This window comes from Hordeum vulgare, chromosome 4H, assembly GCF_904849725.1.
Source record: "Hordeum vulgare subsp. vulgare chromosome 4H, MorexV3_pseudomolecules_assembly, whole genome shotgun sequence".
Classification (NCBI taxonomy): Eukaryota; Viridiplantae; Streptophyta; class Magnoliopsida; order Poales; family Poaceae; genus Hordeum; species Hordeum vulgare.
In genome coordinates this window covers 236,779,263-236,797,934 of record NC_058521.1, presented here as the reverse complement: position 1 = coordinate 236,797,934, position 18,672 = coordinate 236,779,263, and the positions used below count along the sequence as shown (strand labels likewise).

The following is an 18,672-nucleotide window of genomic DNA, read 5'->3' as shown; positions in this document are numbered from 1 at the left end:
GAGTCCATTTCAGCAGCTCAGCTGGCAGAGTTGTACACCTCCAGGATTGTCTCTTTGCACGGTGTACCTATGATGATCTCATCAGATCGCGGAAGTATCTTCACTTCCAAGTTCTGGGACTCCTTTCAGTCTGCTATGGGCACGAAGATCCGCTTCAGCACAACGTTCCATCCTCAGACTAGTGGTCAAGTGGAGAGAGTGAATCAAGTTCTTGAGGATATGCTGAGGGCCTGTCTTATCTCTTTTGGAATGAAGTGGGAGGATTGTCTGCCTTTCGCGGAGTTCTCGTATAACAACAGTTATCAAGCTAGTTCTGGCAAGGCTCCGTTTGAAATTCTCTATGGCAGGAAGTGTCGTACTCCGCTCAACTGGTCCCAGACAGGCGAGCGTCAGATCCTTGGCAATGATATGATAGAAGAAGTTGAGGAGATATGTCGGGTCATTCGAGACAACCTCAAAGTAGCTCAGTCCCGTCAGAAGAGCTATTACGATAGCAAGCACCGTGACATGTCGTATGAGCTTGATGATTTTGTCTATCTCAAGGTGTCGCCTATGAAGGGTATGCAGCGTTTTGGCATCAAAGGCAAGCTTGCGCCTCGTTTCGTTGGTCCGTTCAGAGTGGTTGGCAAGAAGGGCGACCTCGCGTACCAGCTCGAGCTTCCGTCAACCTTTGCAAATGTCCATGATGTGTTCCATGTTTCTCAGCTTCGGAGGTGTTTCAAGAACCCCGAGCGCACTGTGCATCTTCAAGATATCGATCTTCAGCCTGACCTTTCTTATCGTGAGCATCCAGTTGCGGTTCTCGAGGCGACTCAGCGCAAGACCCGTAACAAGACTGTCAAGTTTCTCAAAGTGCAGTGGTCACACCATTCCGATTAAGAGGCTACGTGGGAACGCGAGGATCACCTCCGTTCCGAATTTCCCGATTTCTTCCAGTCTTAGATCTCGAGGTCGAGATCTTCTTTGTAGTGTGGGAGAGTTTGTAATGCCCCAAGTGTAGAACCTTCCCTTTTTGGACCTACTTCATGTGGGACCACCTTGTCAGAGATTATGATGTTAAAGTTGATACCATGATTTCATGTGTGTTCCTTCTATTTCCTTCTCATGCATGCATGCATAGCATATCATTGCATGCCCTTACCTGAGTTGTTGCACTATGATTTCTTGTGGTGTTAGTAATAGATGTAGGTGGTGATCTTGTGGTTAGCTACCTTGTGATTTCATGTGTGATGTCATGTGATGATGGTGTGTGGAGTGTAGGAGTGGTTGCTTGGGATTTTCAAAGCCCATTGCAACTTTCAAACCCTTTTCCTCTCCTATTTTCTCATGTTCAAATTCCATCTTCACAAGAGCTGTTTTAAAATGTCTTGTATTTAGAGGTTATTGTGGGGATGATGATGTGATGATGTGGAGTTTTATTTTGGTCTTGAGGGTGTATATAAATCACAAAACAGTATAATTAATTGATGTTTTGTATTTATTTAAATGCCCCATAAAATTCCTTTAGCATTTTATTTTAAAAGCTTAGGTATTTTTAGGCCCAGGGTCATTTTTGTTTTGATTTTTACTATCAGCAGTAGTCCTGAGGGTTTCTTTTCTTTCTCTATTTTTTTACCTAATTAGGAATAATGCCAAGGCTGTTTTCTTTCTTCCTTCTCTGGTGGGCTCCCTCCCACCCAGAGAGGCCCAGTTTCTCTCCTAGGCCCATACCCCTTCGAGCAGTGTAGCAGCCCACGCGAGACCCCTCTTCTTCCTCCCGACGTCATGCACGTATGAACGCAGCTCCACCTCTCGATCGCCTCCCCTTGATCCTGTGGCTCCAGCGTCTTCCCCGAGGTGATATAAGGTGGAGGGAACCCTCCTCCTCCCCTAGGGTTCCCTCTCCTTCTCCCCAGCGCCGCCACCTCCCTCCTTTCTCCTCTTTCTTCTCTGGTAAGTCTCCTGTAGCCAGTAGCAGAGAGAAGCAGAGGAGCTCCGCCGCATCTACGCCGTCCTCCCGCCGTCTCCGGCGCCGGTGGCCATGTCCACGGGCTCGGGGAGACTCCCCGCGACCCATTCCCACCAGCATTGAGGACGAGGGGCGACCACAACGTCGGCCAGGAGCGCGCCATCGCCTCGGCCCCGGAGTTCCCGTCGTCTTCCTCTACTTCGTCGGCAGCAGCGAACCGCCGGCGTCTTCCTCCCGAGCGGCTCCTCCTACTTCCCTCGAGGTGAGCAAGGCCCTCTCTTCCCTTCTCCCTCGTTGGTTTCGACGAGCCGGTTGCAGGTAGCCGTGCCGTGCGTTTGCAGCAAGTGTACGTGCAGTCTGGAGCTTTTCGTGGTGCATGCAGTAGCAGTAGCAGTAGGAAGTCGCCCCCCTCGTGGTGCAGCAGCGTAGCGCCTTGATCTCCCCGCGCACAGCAGCGGCAGCGGCAGCAGTGCGGTGCACCGGCGGTCTCCCTGTTGCCGGCACACCTCTGTGCAGTAGCAGTCTCGTCCGGTAGCGCAGCAGCAGCAGATCGAGTAGAGGCGTGGTGGTTTCGGTTACGTGTAGCAGAGGTTCTTCCCCCCGTAGGTAATGCTGGACGTGTAGGGGGCTCGCCTCCGGTAGCGCAGCGCAGCAGCAACCCTAGAGAACACCCCGGCGAACTCCCTGTCGCTGGTGTTCTCTGTAGGCAGAGGGGGTGTCCTGTTAGCTTACCTGTTTCAGATCCCTGTTCTGTCAATCACCATGTCGTAGCGCAGTGGTATAGCAGGTGTTTTTCTTCGAGAGGGTGTGGGTTTGAATCCCAGCTTGCCCCCTTTTTAGTTCCTGCTTCTTGGCATAGTGGCATGCAATAGCTGCACTTGCTATATAACTTGATCTTTCCCTTGTTGCTATCGAACTAGAGACTGCACTAGAGTGGTAATGCTGTTGGGGGTGCTAGCAGAGGGTGCAGGGTTCGATTCCCCCTCACCCCCTTTATTTTTGTTGTTGTTGTTTCCCTTGTTGTTTTCTCTTGTATTGCTAGATGTGATGCCATGTTATTGCTACATCATGTGGCAGTTATTTTTTTCCTCCTCTCCGTTGCAACTTGTGTAGCCTAGTATATTTTGGTGTTGGTCATATATGTAGTGTGTGTGTGGTGCAAGCCATGTTTAGTATGTGTAGGTTTGTGTGTTGATCTAGAGCATGATGTTGATGTGAATGATGTGGAGTATACGTGTATGTGTGGAACTTCCCCACCTTTGCAAAACTATGCACCTTCACATGTCTATATGTGAGAGGGCATGGAGTTTGTGTGTGGGGATAGTTTGGTAGATATGCTTGTGATGTTGATGTGCATGACACAAACATGGGGTTCAAACCCCATGTCACTTTGTCATTATGCACATGAACCCTACCTTTGTAGTTGTCGTCTTAGAAGGGTACTTTATGGAGTTGCATATTCAGATTTGTAGCAAGTTTGATCCTTGATTCCATGGAATAGGTGGAGGCCAAGGGCATGAGTTTTTGTGTGTTAGTAGTAGGGGTTTTGCTCTACACCATAGTGGTGTCAATTACCTTTTGGTGTTATGTGTGTGCAAACTATGCCTAGACAAAGTGGGCATGTGGCTAAAAAATTCCAGATTAGTGAACTCTGAAATTTCACAAAGTCTGGGATGCTAGAAACATTTTCTTCTCTTATAGATGAGGATGTGCTGGTCATTCTGTTGAGAACTAGCCTTAGTTCAGTGCTTGGATTTTGAACCTGGTATGTTTGTGAAGCTTCCTGTAAATTTTCAAATAATTTGGAGTCCAGTAGGTTGTGTTTTGATTGCTGTCAAAAAGCTTCAGAACAGAGACAGAAACTCAGGTGCAGGAATTTTCACCAAGTCCCTGAGATCTGATGGTTTTGGGAAAGTTTGTGACCTTGTATCTTCTAGAGTTTAATTCCTTTTGCTGTGATTATTTCTGGTGCTTGTAGTGTTCTTGGTTGGCAACAGCCACATATATTATTTGTCATGTTTGAAGACCTGTAGCTATGTTGCATGCAGCTCCAAAGAGCTAAGATGCAGATTAAGGCAGATTAGGTAGTTTTGTCATTTTGATCAATGTGTGTGCTTGATTGATGTTGTGGTGTTCTTCCTTGCTCAAATTCATTCATGTTGGAATGATACAGGTCTTGGCAACCTGGGAATGCCAGATTTGTGCCATTTGAGTGTGTGGTGTTGAATCTTCCACGTAGAGCTTCATATCTTGTTTCGTTGATTCCCGTTGATCCGTAGCTCCGTTTGCGATGTTCTTTATATGATTTTGCACCGTTTTCATGAGCCGCATATGTTCTTGTCACTCTCGTGCATGTCAAAATAGCTTAGTGTACAGTTCTGTCCAGAAACTTGCAGTAGTTTATTTTGCTTGTGCTAGTGATAGAAATAGTGGTGCATGCTCAATTTTCATCTCATGCATCATGTGATTGTTGCATCTTGTGGTGCTGCTGTTCATTGGCTGCTATTCTTATGTTGGTTAGCACCGGGATCGGAGAATGAATACGTGGAGTCAGGAGAGTATGTGCAGGACGATCTAGAACCATTCCAAGCTGAGGATATCACAGGCAAGATGATATGACCTTGATTCCATCTCTAGACTTGTTAAGTTAGTTTCGTTTCCATGCCAAATTGCTCGCTGCCTACCACTAAAATTAAATTGCCTCTTCATATGCCATGAGCCCAAACACCGTACTCCTTCCTAGCAAACTTGTATGGCTAAGTAGGCTTGCTCAGCTACTTATGTTAGCGTTGCTAGTTGCAGGGGTTTTGACTCATGTGATAACATGAGCTTGATATCATCATATTAAATTCTGTTATTTATTTAATGCACCTATATACTTGGTAAATGACGGGAGGCCTAGCCTTTTGCCGGGTTCTTTGTTCCGTTATTGCCGCCTTAGTTACCGGCTACCGGTGTTTGATTCCATAATGATCGCTCCTAACACGTTCGGGGTTGTTATATGGGGACCCCCTCGATAAATCGCGTAGTGCTAAGGCTTGTTCGGCAGGACCCAACATTTTGCTAACAACTTAATAGTAATATGCATAGGGAGTAGCTACCCCGAGGATCTTTAATCAACAAACCCGGGCCAGTGCTCCTCATGAGTGTTGGTCCAAACTGGTCTGCCTGCACGGCCACCACAAGGAAACTTGAGGTTTGGTACCTGTAGCTAGTTCCATCCGGCGTGTCCTGAGACTGAGATACGCGGGTCTTATCGGGGTCGTCGACACGTCGGGAGGTCCTGCTAGCCTTGCCTTACCTAAGCGGTATATCTTGCGCATAGGAATCCCAGTGAAGCTTTGGGTTCCCCCACAGTTGAGGTTTTCCTATAAGGAATTCGACGAGATCACGAGATTCGTGATAGAGGATGCCTTTGCGGCCTGTGTTCGTTTGTGATGGACTAGTTGGAGCAGCCCTGCAGGGTTTAATCTTTCGGAAAGCCGTGCCCATGGTTATGTGGCAACTTGGAATATTTTGATAACATCCGGTATTAGATAACTTAAACATAAATAAATAAAAACTGCCAACTGTGTGCGTAACCGTGACTGTCCCTTCGAAGATCTCTCTTCGATCGGGAACATGGTGGGGTTATGAACGCCGTAGGTAGGTGTTCGGGATCACTTAGTGATCAAGTAAATCCGACCGTTAGTGTAGACCACCTTTACTTCTAATTTGCGTAAGTTAGCCACTTAATCAAGCATAGGATGGTGCAGCCTGATACACTTCTCCCCTACCTTACCCAATAACATGACTAGTTCTGGCACCAAGGTCTTAGATTGCTGAGTCCCCGTGGCTCACGGATTCCTCCGAAACTCCCAGCAGGTACAGGTACCCCAGAGGCAGATGATCCCGACGTCACCCAGCTGGCGTGGCAGTACGACGAGGAGACAGACCGCCTCTACGTGAACTATCCAGAGGACTGAGGCCTGGTCGTGATCGTGGGCCTGCAGCAGGGTAGCATAGCATTTTCCATGTTTTGTAGTCCGTAGCGGAACTAACTTGATTGTATCTGTGTTGTACTCTGAGTTTTAATAAGAAGATAGTTGAATCCCGAATTGTCTACTTTTATTATTATTTGTGCTATGTTACTTGCTTGCAAAACGCTTAGATGTGCTTCTTTCCTATTCGGGGGCCTCGACCCCCAGATCGGAAAGGACCGCATCTTGGTTGTTACATCTTTTAACTGATGACCCAACCCTTGGGGCTTACAGGTCGAAAGTTTTTTAATTATCAAGACCCGGCTCATCTTTTTACTGATGACCCGGCCCATGGGGATAATAGGTCGAAAGTTTTTTAATTATCAAGACCCGCCTCATCTTTTTACTGATGACCCGGCCCTTGGGGGTTACAGGTCGAAAGTTTTTTAATTATCAAGACCCGGCTCATCTTTTTACTGATGACCCGGCCCTTGGGGGTTACAGGTCGAAAGTTTTTTAATTATCAAGACCCGGCTCATCTTTTTACTGATGACCCGGCCCTTGGGGGTTACAGGTCGAAAGTTTTTCAATTATCAAGACCCGGATCATCTTTTTACTGATGACCCGGCCCTTGGGGGTTAATGAGGATAATATAGTGTACAACAAAACATACCTCATGTTTGTTCTTCAGCATTCGAAGCAGGCTCTTCTCCATCTCATAACTCGCCTCCAGGCGACTTGCAAAGCCAGAGCAAAGTTCTTTGAATTCGAGATTCTCATATTGGGAGAGCTTAGCCTTGGAAAGTTCATGCTCAAACACAGGTTGAGCTGATGATGATACATGCTTCAATAAAACCACTTGATCTGGGCCGGTTTAAATAAGCTGATACCGGTGATAACCACAGCGTCCGGGTCTTCTGCTGTTGTCAATGGACTTGGCGGGTTAGGCGCTTCCATGGTTTCCTTGGGTGAGCTGGGACGATCCGCTTGATCTTCAGGTTTTTCTTGGTTCGGGTTATCCTAAATCGGCGCCGATTTTTCGATAGGCTCCGAAGTTGTAATGGGAGTTGACCCGCCAGTTTTCCTTTTCTTCGCCTGTGCCGTGAAAGGAGAAGAGAGTGCATTTAAAGGAATGGATATTATCGCCATCATACTAAAGGTAAATATTATCAAAAGGCCTACCCATGGACACGGATCATCGGTGGAAGTGCCGACATCACTGATTCGCCAGATGTGGGAGGAGAACTCTGCCAAAAATCATACTTCGAAGATATGAGCGAGTTACAAACGAGATCCAGAAGGACTTGAAGAAGTGTTATTAAAAGATACCTCATTTGGCCTTTTCTTATTTCTTGCTGGTAACCCGGACACCAGGTCTCCAGAATGACTTCGTGTTTTCCGATTTGAGGCGTGTTGTGCTTTCTTCAGAAGGAAATTTGGATCCAAACAAGCATTTGGGTGTGAGAAGGGAACTTTCCCACAAATTCGCCTGGCCGGCTTAGGTGGAGAAGGAGATGAATCAGAGGAAACAGAAATTACCTCTACAGAATCCTCCTGGCTTTCATTATCTTCATTCTACACAAGAGATACAGAGGTGTAAACACAAAATGATCAGTAATGGATGGCGAGTTAAAAAGAGGTTGGATGTTTTACCTCTGAAAGTACGTCGCCGACTTGGGACTCATCGGCTTTAGATGGCTCGGTAACAGCAGCTTTACCCTTGCCCTTGGATTTCTTCTTTGGAGGCGGCCTAGCTTGCTTCATGGCTGGCTTTTTTGGCTTCTTGGACCAAAATTTATCACCTTTCTGAAATGGCATATTTTATAAGAGGTCATAGTTCAAGTAAGACGTAAGGAATAAAGAACAAAAGGCGGGTTAAGTTATTTACCTTTGGAGCCGGGTTAATCTTGTAGAAAGGTTTAAGACCTATTTGGCCGCATTTCGCCGCGGGTTCGCCGGTCAACTTCTTGATCATGGTTACGATATCATTTCCCGTCAGAGCCGTGCGGAAGTAGCACTGACGATGGTTTAGGGTGCCGTCGAATTCAGACATTAACCCGTCCCGGCGACTCAAAGGGAGGATACGCCATTCGACCCAGCAGCGGATCAAGTCAACCCCAGTAAGGCCGTTGTTTGTCAAAGATCTTAACTCGGACAATACTGGGATGAAGTCTGACTCCTCCTCTTCTGTGAGCTTATCTGGGAGTTTGAAGTTTGTTGGAAGGCGATCCGCCCTATAACCCAGAAGCTTGTTCTCGCCTTCAGGCGAAGTCTCCTGGCAGTAGAACCAAGACTCGCCCCAGCCTTTGGGATGGCTTGGCATGGCGAGTGACGGGAATGAGCTATCCCTGCGGCGCTGAATATTGACACCACCCAGCTCCAGGCTAGGGCCATTGTGAAGTTCTGTTTGGCGATTCAAGTGGAAGAAGTACCAGAATAAGGGAACTGAGGGTTCCATCCGCAGGTAAGCCTCACAAAACACCTGGAACTGGCATAGATTGCTTATCGAGTTGGGCCCTAGATCTTGGAGGCGGACGTTCATAAAAGTCATGGCGTCTCTGAGGAATTTCGATCCGGGCGGCTTAAAACCCCGCTCAAGGTGTTCAACAAAAACAACTATCTCCCCTTCCTTGGGATTGGGGACTTCTTCTCCTAACCCGGTGCGGCAACCAATAACCTCTTGAGGGTCCAGATTTCCCGTTTTCACATAATCATTAAGTATAGCGTCATTAACCTTGGTTGGGAGCCAGTCACTTTTGAAAACAGCGCCCATGCTACAAAGGGATAAAATTACGGGTGAATTGACATGCCAAGCATCTACTGAAAATGATGAAACAAGTTTGTTTGACTCGCCAAATAATTTGCTTGGTGGCTGAGGGAATTTTTTGATCCGCCAACGAAGGTCCGGGTCAGGTTGCCAGGGCGACTTACGAAACTTGATCTTCTTGTTACGATGATTTTCCACTTCAATCTGAAATTGCTTGAACTTTTCAAATGTTTCAAACTTGTGCTTCATCAAGTAGACATAACCATATCTACTCAAATCGTCAGTGAAGGTGAGATAATAACGATATCCGCTGCGTGCCTCCACGCTCATCGGACCACACACATCGGTATGTATGATTTCCAACAAGTCACTTGCACGCTCCATTGTTCCGGAGAACAGAGTCTTAGTCATCTTGCCCATGAGGCATGGTTCGCACGTGTCAAGTGAATCAAAGTCAAGTGACTCCAAAAGTCCATCAGCATGGAGTTTCTTCATGCGCTTTACACCAATATGACCTAAGCGGCAGTGCCACAAAAATATGGCGCTATCATTGTTAACTCTAACTCTTTTGGTCTCAATGTTATGTATATGCGTATCGCTATCAAGATTCAATATGAACAATCCTCTCACATTAGGTGCATGACCATAAAAGACGTTACTCATAGAAATAGAACAACCATTATTCTGACTTAAAAGAGTAACCGTCTCGCAATAAACAAGATCCAGATATAATGTTCATGCTCAACGCAGGCACTAAATAACAATGATTTAAGTTCATCACTAATCCTGATGGTAACTGAAGTGAAACTGTGCCGACGGCGATTGCATCAACCTTGGAACCATTTCCTACGCGCATCGTCACTTCATCTTTCGCCAGCCTTCGTCTATTCCGCAGTTCCTGTTTCGAGTTGAAAATATGAGCAACAGAACCGGTATCGAATACCCAGGCACTACTACGAGAGCCGGTTAAGTACACATCAATAACATGTATATCAAATATACCTAATTTTTCTTTGGTCGCCTTCTTATCTGCCAGATACTTGGGGCAATTGCGCTTCCAGTGACCCATACCCTTGCAATGTAACACTCCGTTTCAGGCTTAGGTCCAGCTTTGGGTTCCTTCGTCGGATTGGCAACAGGCTTGCCGCTCTTCTTCGAATTACCCTTCTTGCCTTTGCCGTTTCTCTTGAAACTAGTGGTCTTATTCACCATCAACACTTGATGCTCTTTACGGAGTTCAGACTCTGCGACTTTCAGCATCGCAAACAACTCGCCGGGAGACTTGTTCATCCCTTGCATGTTGTAGTTCAACACAAAGCCTTTATAGCTTGGCGGCAGTGATTGAAGGATTCTGTCAGTGATAGCCTCTTGCGGGAGTTCAATCCCCAGCTCAGCTAGACGGTTTGAGTACCCAGACATTTTGAGCACATGTTCACTAACAGACGAGTTTTCCTCCATCTTGCAAGCATAGAATTTATCGGAGGTCTCATACCTCTCGATCCGGGCGTTCTTCTGAAAGATAAACTTCAACTCCTGGAACATCTCAAATGCTCCATGACGCTCAAAGCGACGTTGAAGTCCCGGTTCTAAGCCATACAAGACTGCACATTGAACTATTGAGTAGTCCTCCTTACGTGCTAACCAAGCGTTCTTAACATCCTGATCAGCCGTAGCGGGTGGTTCATCTCCTAGCGCAGCATTAAGGACATAATCCTTCTTCCCAGCTTGTAAGATTAGCTTAAGATTACGAGCCCAGTCTACAAAGTTGCTTCCATCATATTTCAACTTAGCTTTCTCTAGGAACGTATTAAAATTCAGGATGACTGTAGCGTGAGCCATGATCTACAACACAAATATATTCAAAGTGGACTTAGACTATGTTCAAGATAATTAGAGTTTAACTTTAATCAAATTATTCGCTAAACTCCCACTCAAAAAGTACATCTCTCTAGTCATTTGAGTGGTTCATGATCCACTTACACTAGCTCAAGTCCGATCATCACGTGAGTTGAGTATAGTTTCAGTGGTAAGCATCCCTATGCTAATCATATCATCTATATGATTCATGATCGACCTTTCGGTCTCATGTGTTCCGAGGCCATGTCTACACATGCTAGGCTCGTCAAGCTTAACCCGAGTGTTCCGCGTGCGCAACTGTTTTGCACCCGTTGTATGTGAACGTTGAGTCTATCACACCCGATCATCACGTGGTGTCTCGAAACGACGAACTGTAGCAACGGTGCACAGTCGGGGAGAACACAATTTCGTCTTGAAATTTTAGTGAGAGATCACCTCATAATGCTACCGTCGTTCTAAGCAAAATAAGGTGCATAAAAGGATTAACATCACATGCAATTCATAAGTGACATGATATGGCCATCATCACGTGCTTCTTGATCTCCATCACCAAAGCACCGACACGATCTTCTTGTCACCGGCGCCACACCATGATCTCCATCAACGTGTTGCCATCGGGGTTGTCGTGCTACTCATGCTATTACTACTAAAGCTACATCCTAGCAAAATAGTAAACGCATCTGCAAGCACAAACGTTAGTATAAAGACAACCCTATGGCTCCTGCCGGTTGCCGTACCATCGACGTGCAAGTCGATATTTTCTATTACAACATGATCATCTCATACATCCAATATATCACATCACATCATTGGCCATTTCACATCACAAGCATACCCTGCAAAAACAAGTTAGACGTCCTCTAATTTTGTTGTTGCATGTTTTACGTGGTGACCATGGGTATCTAGTAGGATCACATCTTACTTACGCAAACACCACAACGGAGATATATGAGTTGCTATTTAACCTCATCCAAGGACCTCCTCGGTCAAATCCGATTCAACTCAAGTTGGAGAAACCAACACTTGCTAGTCATCTTTGAGCAACGGGGTTACTCGTAGCGATGAAACCAGTCTCTCGTAAGCGTACGAGTAACGTCGGTCCAAGCCGCTTCAATCGAACAATACCGCGGAATCAAGAAAAGACTAAGGAGGGCAGCAAAACGCACAACACCGCCCACAAAAACTTTTGTGTTCTACTCGAGGAGACATCTACGCATGAACCTAGCTCATGATGCCACTGTTGGGGAACGTCGCATGGGAAACAAAAATTTTCCTACGCGCACGAAGACCTATCATGGTGATGTACATCTACGAGAGGGGATGAGTGATCTACGTACCCTTGTAGATCGTACAGCAGAAGCGTTAGTGAACGCGGTTGATGTAGTGGAACGTCCTCACGTCCCTCGATCCGCCCCCGCGAACAATCCCGCGATCAGTCCCACGATCTAGTACCGAACGGACGGCACCTCCGCGTTCAGCACACGTACAGCTCGACGATGATCTCGGCCTTCTTGATCCAACAAGAGAGACGGAGAGGTAGAAGAGTTCTTCGGCAGCGTGACGGTGCTCCGGAGGTTGGTGTTGACCTTGTCTCAGCAGGGCTCCGCCCGAGCTCCGTAGAAACGCGATCTAGAGGAAAAACCGTGGAGGTATGTGGTCGGGCTGCCGTGGAAAAGTCGTCTCAAATCAGCCCTAAAACCTCCGTATATATAGGTGGGAGGAAGGGGACCTTGCCTTGGGGCTCAAGGAGCCCCAAGGGGGTCGGCCGAGTCCAAGGGGGAAGGCTCCCCCCCCCCCAAACTGAGTTGGACTTGGTTTGGTGGGTGGGAGTCCTTCCTTCCCTTCCCACCTCCTCCTTTTTTTTCTTTTCTCTTTGATTTTCTTTTCTCTTTTCCCTTCCCACCAGCCCACTAAGGGCTGGTGTGCCACCCTCAAGGCCTATGGGCTTCCCCGGGGTGGGTTGCCCCCCCCGGTGAACTCCCGGAACCCATTCGTCATTCCCGGTAACTCCGAAAACCTTCCGGTAATCAAATGAGGTCATGCTATATATCAATCTTCGTTTCTGGACCATTCCAGAACCCTCGTGACGTCCATGATCTCATCCGGGACTCCGAACAACATTCGGTAACCAACCATATAACTCAAATACGCATAAAACAACGTTGGACCTTAAGTGTGCAGACCCTGCGGGTTCGAGAACTATGTAGACATGACCCGAGAGACTCCTCGGTCAATATCCAATAGCGGGACTTGGATGCCCATATTGGATCCTACATATTCTACGAAGATCTTTATCGTTTGAACCTCAGTGCCAAGGATTCATATAATCCCGTATGTCATTCCCTTTGTCCTTCGGTATGTTACTTGCCTGAGATTCGATCGTCAGTATCCGCATACCTATTTCAATCTCATTTACTGGCAAGTCTCTTTACTCGTTCCGTAATACAAGATCCCGTAACTTACACTAAGTCACATTGCTTGCAAGGCTTGTGTGTGATGTTGTATTACCGAGTGGGCCCCGAGATACCTCTCCGTCATACGGAGTGACAAATCCCAGTCTTGATCCATACTAACTCAACTAACACCTTCGGAGATACCTGTAGAGCATCTTTATAGTCACCCAGTTACGTTGCGACGTTTGATATACACAAAGCATTCCTCCGGTGTCAGTGAGTTATATGATCTCATGGTCATAGGAATAAATACTTGACACGCAGAAAACAGTAGCAACAAAATGACACGATCAACATGCTACGTCTATTAGTTTGGGTCTAGTCCATCACGTGATTCTCCTAATGACGTGATCCAGTTATAAAGCAACAACACTTTGTTCATAATCAGAAGACACTGACTATCTTTGATCAACTGGCTAGCCAACTAGAGGCTTGCTAGGGACGGTGTTTTGTCTATGTATCCACACATGTAAATGAGTCTTCATTCAATACAATTATAGCATGGATAATAAACGATTATCTTGATACAGGAATTATAATAATAACTATATTTATTATTGCCTCTAGGGCATAATTCCAATAGAAACTTGCGGCAGATACCAAGTTGAACGGGAGAAGAGGGATTGGTGGAATAGTTGTTGTATTGCTTGTGCCTCATGGGCATATATATAGGAGTAAAATGATCAACTTGGAGTACAAGGTAAGGTAGGAAAAATTCTAGTCTATCTCATATTACGTAATAATTAACATACTCAACACAGTCGCCGCTAATGCGCAGTGTGGGTTTAATTTGTACCTTATATAAAGAACTAGATAATGCCCTATGCGTTGCTGCGGGATTTTTTGTCATGAATTTTGTGAGAAAGTTGAGTATCGAAATGAAATGACAAAACTGCAGAACTAACTTTAGATTCTCGAGAGCTCGCACTCCATGTCCATGAATCTAAGTGGAAATTTGCACAAAGAAAAGGTACAGATGACATCAACAGTTGTTGCAGATACATGTAGTCTCACATCATAATATATTTGTAGTTTTCTACCGCTGAAAACATCTAGAATTATGAGAATGTTTCTTAGTTACAATAGGTAGCGATTAAAGTAACAATTATTGATAATGCTATACTATAAGTAACTGGTATGGAAGGCATTGAAGCTTGTATATTTGTTGTAGCATAGCTGGACGTTGCCTGCATGGTTTGGAATTTGTAGCATTGTTAGGAAGGTATTAAGTGGATAGAATGGTGAATTATTTGTTCATGACAAAGAACCGGTTCATTCTGCTATGTGTTGCATAATACCTCCATATCTTTCCACTGGCAGCATTACTCTGCCTGTCCTGAATTGTTTAATGCATTCTTGTTGTTTGTACTATTGCATGAAGATGTAAAATGAGAGCGTCAAAGTAAATTTTGATAGGTAATAGTAGTCTTCCCATTATTCTGTACTAATTAAATATGGACAAGAAAACACTAAGAAAATGACATAAATTTAATGATTTTATAGAAGAAAAATTGTTTCCATAGCTTGAAGGGTGTTGAAAGGTTATATACCTTTGGGATTTATCGGCAACATCTTCAGTAAAGTGGAGTTTTCGTTTTATACCAGAATTTCTGCAAAAGAGAATTTTGTGTTGAAACATTGGTCAACAAATGAAATAATTTTGTCTTATGCGGACTAATTAACCTTCAAAATGTTATAACAAAGTGACCTATACAGTGATCTAGCAAATAATGCGGTTTTTCTGAATGGCCATAGTACCAAGTTAGTCAATGACCGAAACTGCATATACATATATGCTGATACACATTTGAGATTGTTGACCATGCACCTCTAAACCTGATATTACGATTCAGTTTGAAGTCTGACCTACACATCTATTTAGACAATCAAGTGAGCAAGAGATCTATTTATATAACAATGCTACACCATCTCTTATATGGCAATGTTACATCAAGAGATCTATTTATATAGCAACGCTCAACAACTTTTATATGACAACGTCATATCAGATCTTATATGACAATGTTATAGCAGCTCTTATATGGCAATGTTATAGCAGCTCTCAAGTCTCAAGAGACAATCAAGATGAAGAGTCTAATATTTTGTCAGATATATATAGTTCAGAATATGCAGTTAGCAACCAAAAAATGGATTTTCTAGCAGCTATGTATATTTGGTAAACAATCATTTATCCAAGAGACACTCAAGAGGAAGATTCTAATATATTGTCTGATATATATATATATATATATATATATATATATATATATATATATATATATATTAGATTGTGCTGTCAGCCACCAAAAAAATTGAATATCCTGCAACTATGTATATTTGGTAACGAATCAACAGGTCAATGGCTAGTAATCTAACATCAAAGAAGCAACATGGTGCAAGGAGATTGGGAATGAAGGAATCAGGGAGAAGCTCGTACAAAGACAAGATCGGGTGGCATCGAGGCCGCAGATGTGACCCGACCTAGCATCTTTTCAACCCGTGGGAAATGATTGCAAAAGCAAACTGCAAAAAAAGAGGGCATACATATAATTGCAATTCATAATATCTTTGCAAACTATTTTCAGTAACAACTTGGTATCTTATTTGACTGACCTATATGCAGAATGAGGATGGAGAAGCATGTGTGGACATGGGAGATGGCGTTGAGGGTGCAGATGTGTCCCCGCCAACTTGCAGGGCACCAGCAGGTGGTGGGCATGGCTGATCTCTCGAGTGGCTCCATTGATATATGATGAGAGAAACTGGATCAGTTACGTGTGCAAGAAGAATTAAGTACATCTGTTTATGTTGGAGGGGAGTAGAGGGATTTAATTGATGATGGAGAAGGTGAAGAGGGGGAGCGTGTGCTGTGGAGAAGGGCAAGAGGCAACGACCTACCATGGGGAAGGAGCGCAACCAACCGTATGGGAAAGGGCTGAAACTTAAGATGTAAATGGTGCTGGAACCCACTAGTCCCACGTATGGCATCCAAAAAAAAAGTTAAGTGGCGTTCATGGACACCCACGAAAACCAACTGGAGTAAATGGAGAGGCCAGAAAAGTCCATCGAGCCAGCGACAGATAGCCCAAATCAGAGTCCACAAATCTCCTTCGCGTCCTTTCCCACTCCCGAGTTAATCGCCATGCTCCAGGCTAGGGCGGCAGATAGTCCAAATCAGAGTCCACAAATCTCCTTCGCGTCCTTTCCCACTCCCGAGTTAATCGCCATGCCCCAGGCTAGGGCACCGTTCCTGCCGCCGCCATCTACACCGCACCACCTCCCACTTCCAATGGCGCCGCCATCGCGTCCTTCCAATGGAGCTAAAGAGTACATCACCGGCGACCGAGCCGAGCCTTGCGGGGATGCCTACTCTGCTCTCTTCCCTAACTTTTTGATGCCTTCATCAGCTCCTGCTCCTCAGCCGCCGTCAAGGGGAATAGCCGGAGACGAAGTCGAGCCCTGCGTGTCTGCTCCCTTCCCAATCCCGGCAATGGCCTCTTCGTGCCCTGCTCCCCGTCTCCTCCTCTTCCCCCCAGGTATGCAAACTCCTCTCCTCTTCCTCCAGATTAGGTCTGGACATGTGCGCATGTGATGAATCTGCCTAACTGCATGGTGGATGGTTAATAGCTAGTGTTGGATCTGCTTGACCGTGCGGTGGAAATGCTAGTTAGGCCTGGACAGAAGAGAAGCAATTCTTCCCTCTTAGATGACCAGTTTCTTATTCAGAACAATTGGTGCGAGAACAGTGTTAAACTGATCCTTATTCAGAGCTGCCGAGATGGCTCCACTCTAGAATAACTTATATTTGATCCATGCCAATTAGTTCTCTGATCCTTGATTAGTTCCATTATTTTGCAGATGTAGACTCGGGAATTTCTGTAGATACAAACTTAATTTACTTTGAGACAATCTAAGTTGTAGTGTAAAGGCTGAATCTGGATGCTATTGGGTTTGTACAGAATCTGTGTAAATGTTGAATTCTTTTGAGATGTGAGAAAGTACGAATCTGTGTAAATGCCGAATTCTTTTGAGATGTGAGGAAGTGCAAATTTTATTAGTGGCAATTTGTGGACGCCACATTAGCCACATAAATATTAAGTGGACTTCCACATAATCCCGTATAAAAAATTATGGTTGCTGCGAGTAAGTCCCATGACGTTCAACAATCTGCCCATTTACATCCCAAGCTGAAGTAGTGCCGCCGGTGATGGGGAATCCGCTTGTGTGGGGGAAGGAGCCTGCATCTGATTTGATGGGCCAGCTTTTCGGGGTCAAAGAAAAATGAGGCGAGCTCATGAGCCAGGTTTGGTGAGCGTGTGTTGGGCCAGCCTTTCGGACTGGAAAAAGAAGAGGCGACCGAGAGGGGTGGCCACAAGCGATCGTGCTCGCGAAGCAGAAATGACTATGGGGTGGAGAGGTGGCACCAGGGGAAAAAGATAATATGACGTGAGCCCGTGAGAAGAGGCGACCGAGAGGGGTGGCCACAAGCGATCGTGCTCGCGAAGCAGAAACGACTATGGGGTGGAGAGGTGGCACCAGGGGAAAAAGATAATATGACGTGAGCCCGTGATGTGGCATCACCTGAGGGCACGAAAATTTCTTAGTGGGAGGCATCTATTTAGGAATAAAGGATGTAGCTTGACACCTACGTGAAGAAGACGGATAGGGACATCTAATCTAGCGAGTCTAGTCCAGCAACGAAAGAAAAAATCCTTGTTGCCCCGTTAAAAAATCAATCCTTCCCGTTAAAAACACTAATACTTGATATGGACAAGTTTTTTTTACAGGTTATGGGCAAGTTTTCTAGTTGTATACGATTTCTACACATGATCAACGTGAGGCTACACACATATTCAAGGAGTGCGGGTTGATTAAAAAAACATGAACTTTTTTACAAAATACTAATGACAGACTAATAATATTAATTTTTATTAGTAGGTATAGATAGATGGGCTTCCTCGTAAAAACATAAAGTTCTTCAGTTTGGAAGAAGTATGACACATCCATGTAATTTTCATACTTGCAAAATGTACTAGTTTAATGACGTACACTTGCTATAAGTAGAAACCGGATGTAGTTGCAACTTGAAGGTATTCAGAAAAGTAATCCAAAACAAGTTCCTTTTTTAGTAGAACACCCCACTATTTATTTTAAATTCAACAACATTGTTAGAAATAATGTTTGGGTATATTGGATCTTCGGCTACTTGTTTCGAGGGCTAAAAGAATTTTGCTCATGTCGGTGGTACCTGTTGTGCGCGACAAGTTAGATGAGATTCTCTTCCGGAGCATGTTTGGAGAAGCCGAGCTGATTGTGGAGGTGGCTCTGAGGAGCAAAACATAAAAGAGTGGCGTCACAGAAAAGGCATCCGCAACAACTTGATGACTCCGTGGATTTTGGTGGTTCTGCTTGTGGTCGTTGCGTGTTGGGTTTGGTAGCCAGGTAGATCGTGCGATGTTGCATGCTCAGTGTGTGGTCCACATGTGATGTATTCATATCGGTTTATTTTGCCTTAGTTTTGAAAATAAGATAAGTCTTCTTGTGCACTTGATTTGAAAGCAACCTCACGTGTGGGTCATATTATTCCATTCAATTTCTTTTGGGAACTTCCCAAGAAAAATCCTGAATTGGATTCTAATTAGACGGGTTAATGTGAGTTATCCATACAGTTAGGCACTCTCCAAATAG

The 18,672-nt window shown here is 45.1% G+C and overlaps 1 protein-coding gene and 1 long non-coding RNA gene across 2 annotated transcripts; one reads left to right on the top strand and one right to left on the bottom strand.

Annotated features, from left to right (window-relative positions):
• Positions 1-13,979: 13,979 nt before the first annotated feature.
• Positions 13,980-15,962, bottom strand: LOC123448445. Its single transcript, XR_006631771.1, has 4 exons — positions 15,598-15,962; positions 15,422-15,507; positions 14,535-14,594; positions 13,980-14,171 (listed from the first exon to the last, which is right to left on the bottom strand). It is a non-coding gene; the product is annotated as an uncharacterized LOC123448445 (long non-coding RNA).
• Positions 15,963-16,027: 65 nt separating this feature from the next.
• Positions 16,028-16,999, top strand: LOC123448444 (proline-rich protein 36-like). Its single transcript, XM_045125339.1, has 2 exons — positions 16,028-16,520; positions 16,843-16,999. Exons 1-2 carry the CDS (start codon positions 16,028-16,030, stop codon positions 16,896-16,898), a joined length of 549 nt encoding a protein of 182 aa, XP_044981274.1. The 3' UTR covers positions 16,899-16,999.
• The last annotated feature ends 1,673 nt before the right edge of the window (positions 17,000-18,672 follow it).

What these genes read in the sequence shown, in the direction of transcription:
- LOC123448444 (XM_045125339.1), top strand. Translation starts at nt 16,028, where the DNA reads ATGGAGAGGCCAGAAAAGTCCATCGAGCCAGCGACAGATAGCCCAAAT. An exon ending in TCTCCTCCTCTTCCCCCCAG is followed by an intron (nt 16,521 to 16,842) that starts GTATGCAAACTC and finishes ATTATTTTGCAG; the next exon opens with ATGTAGACTCGGGAATTTCT.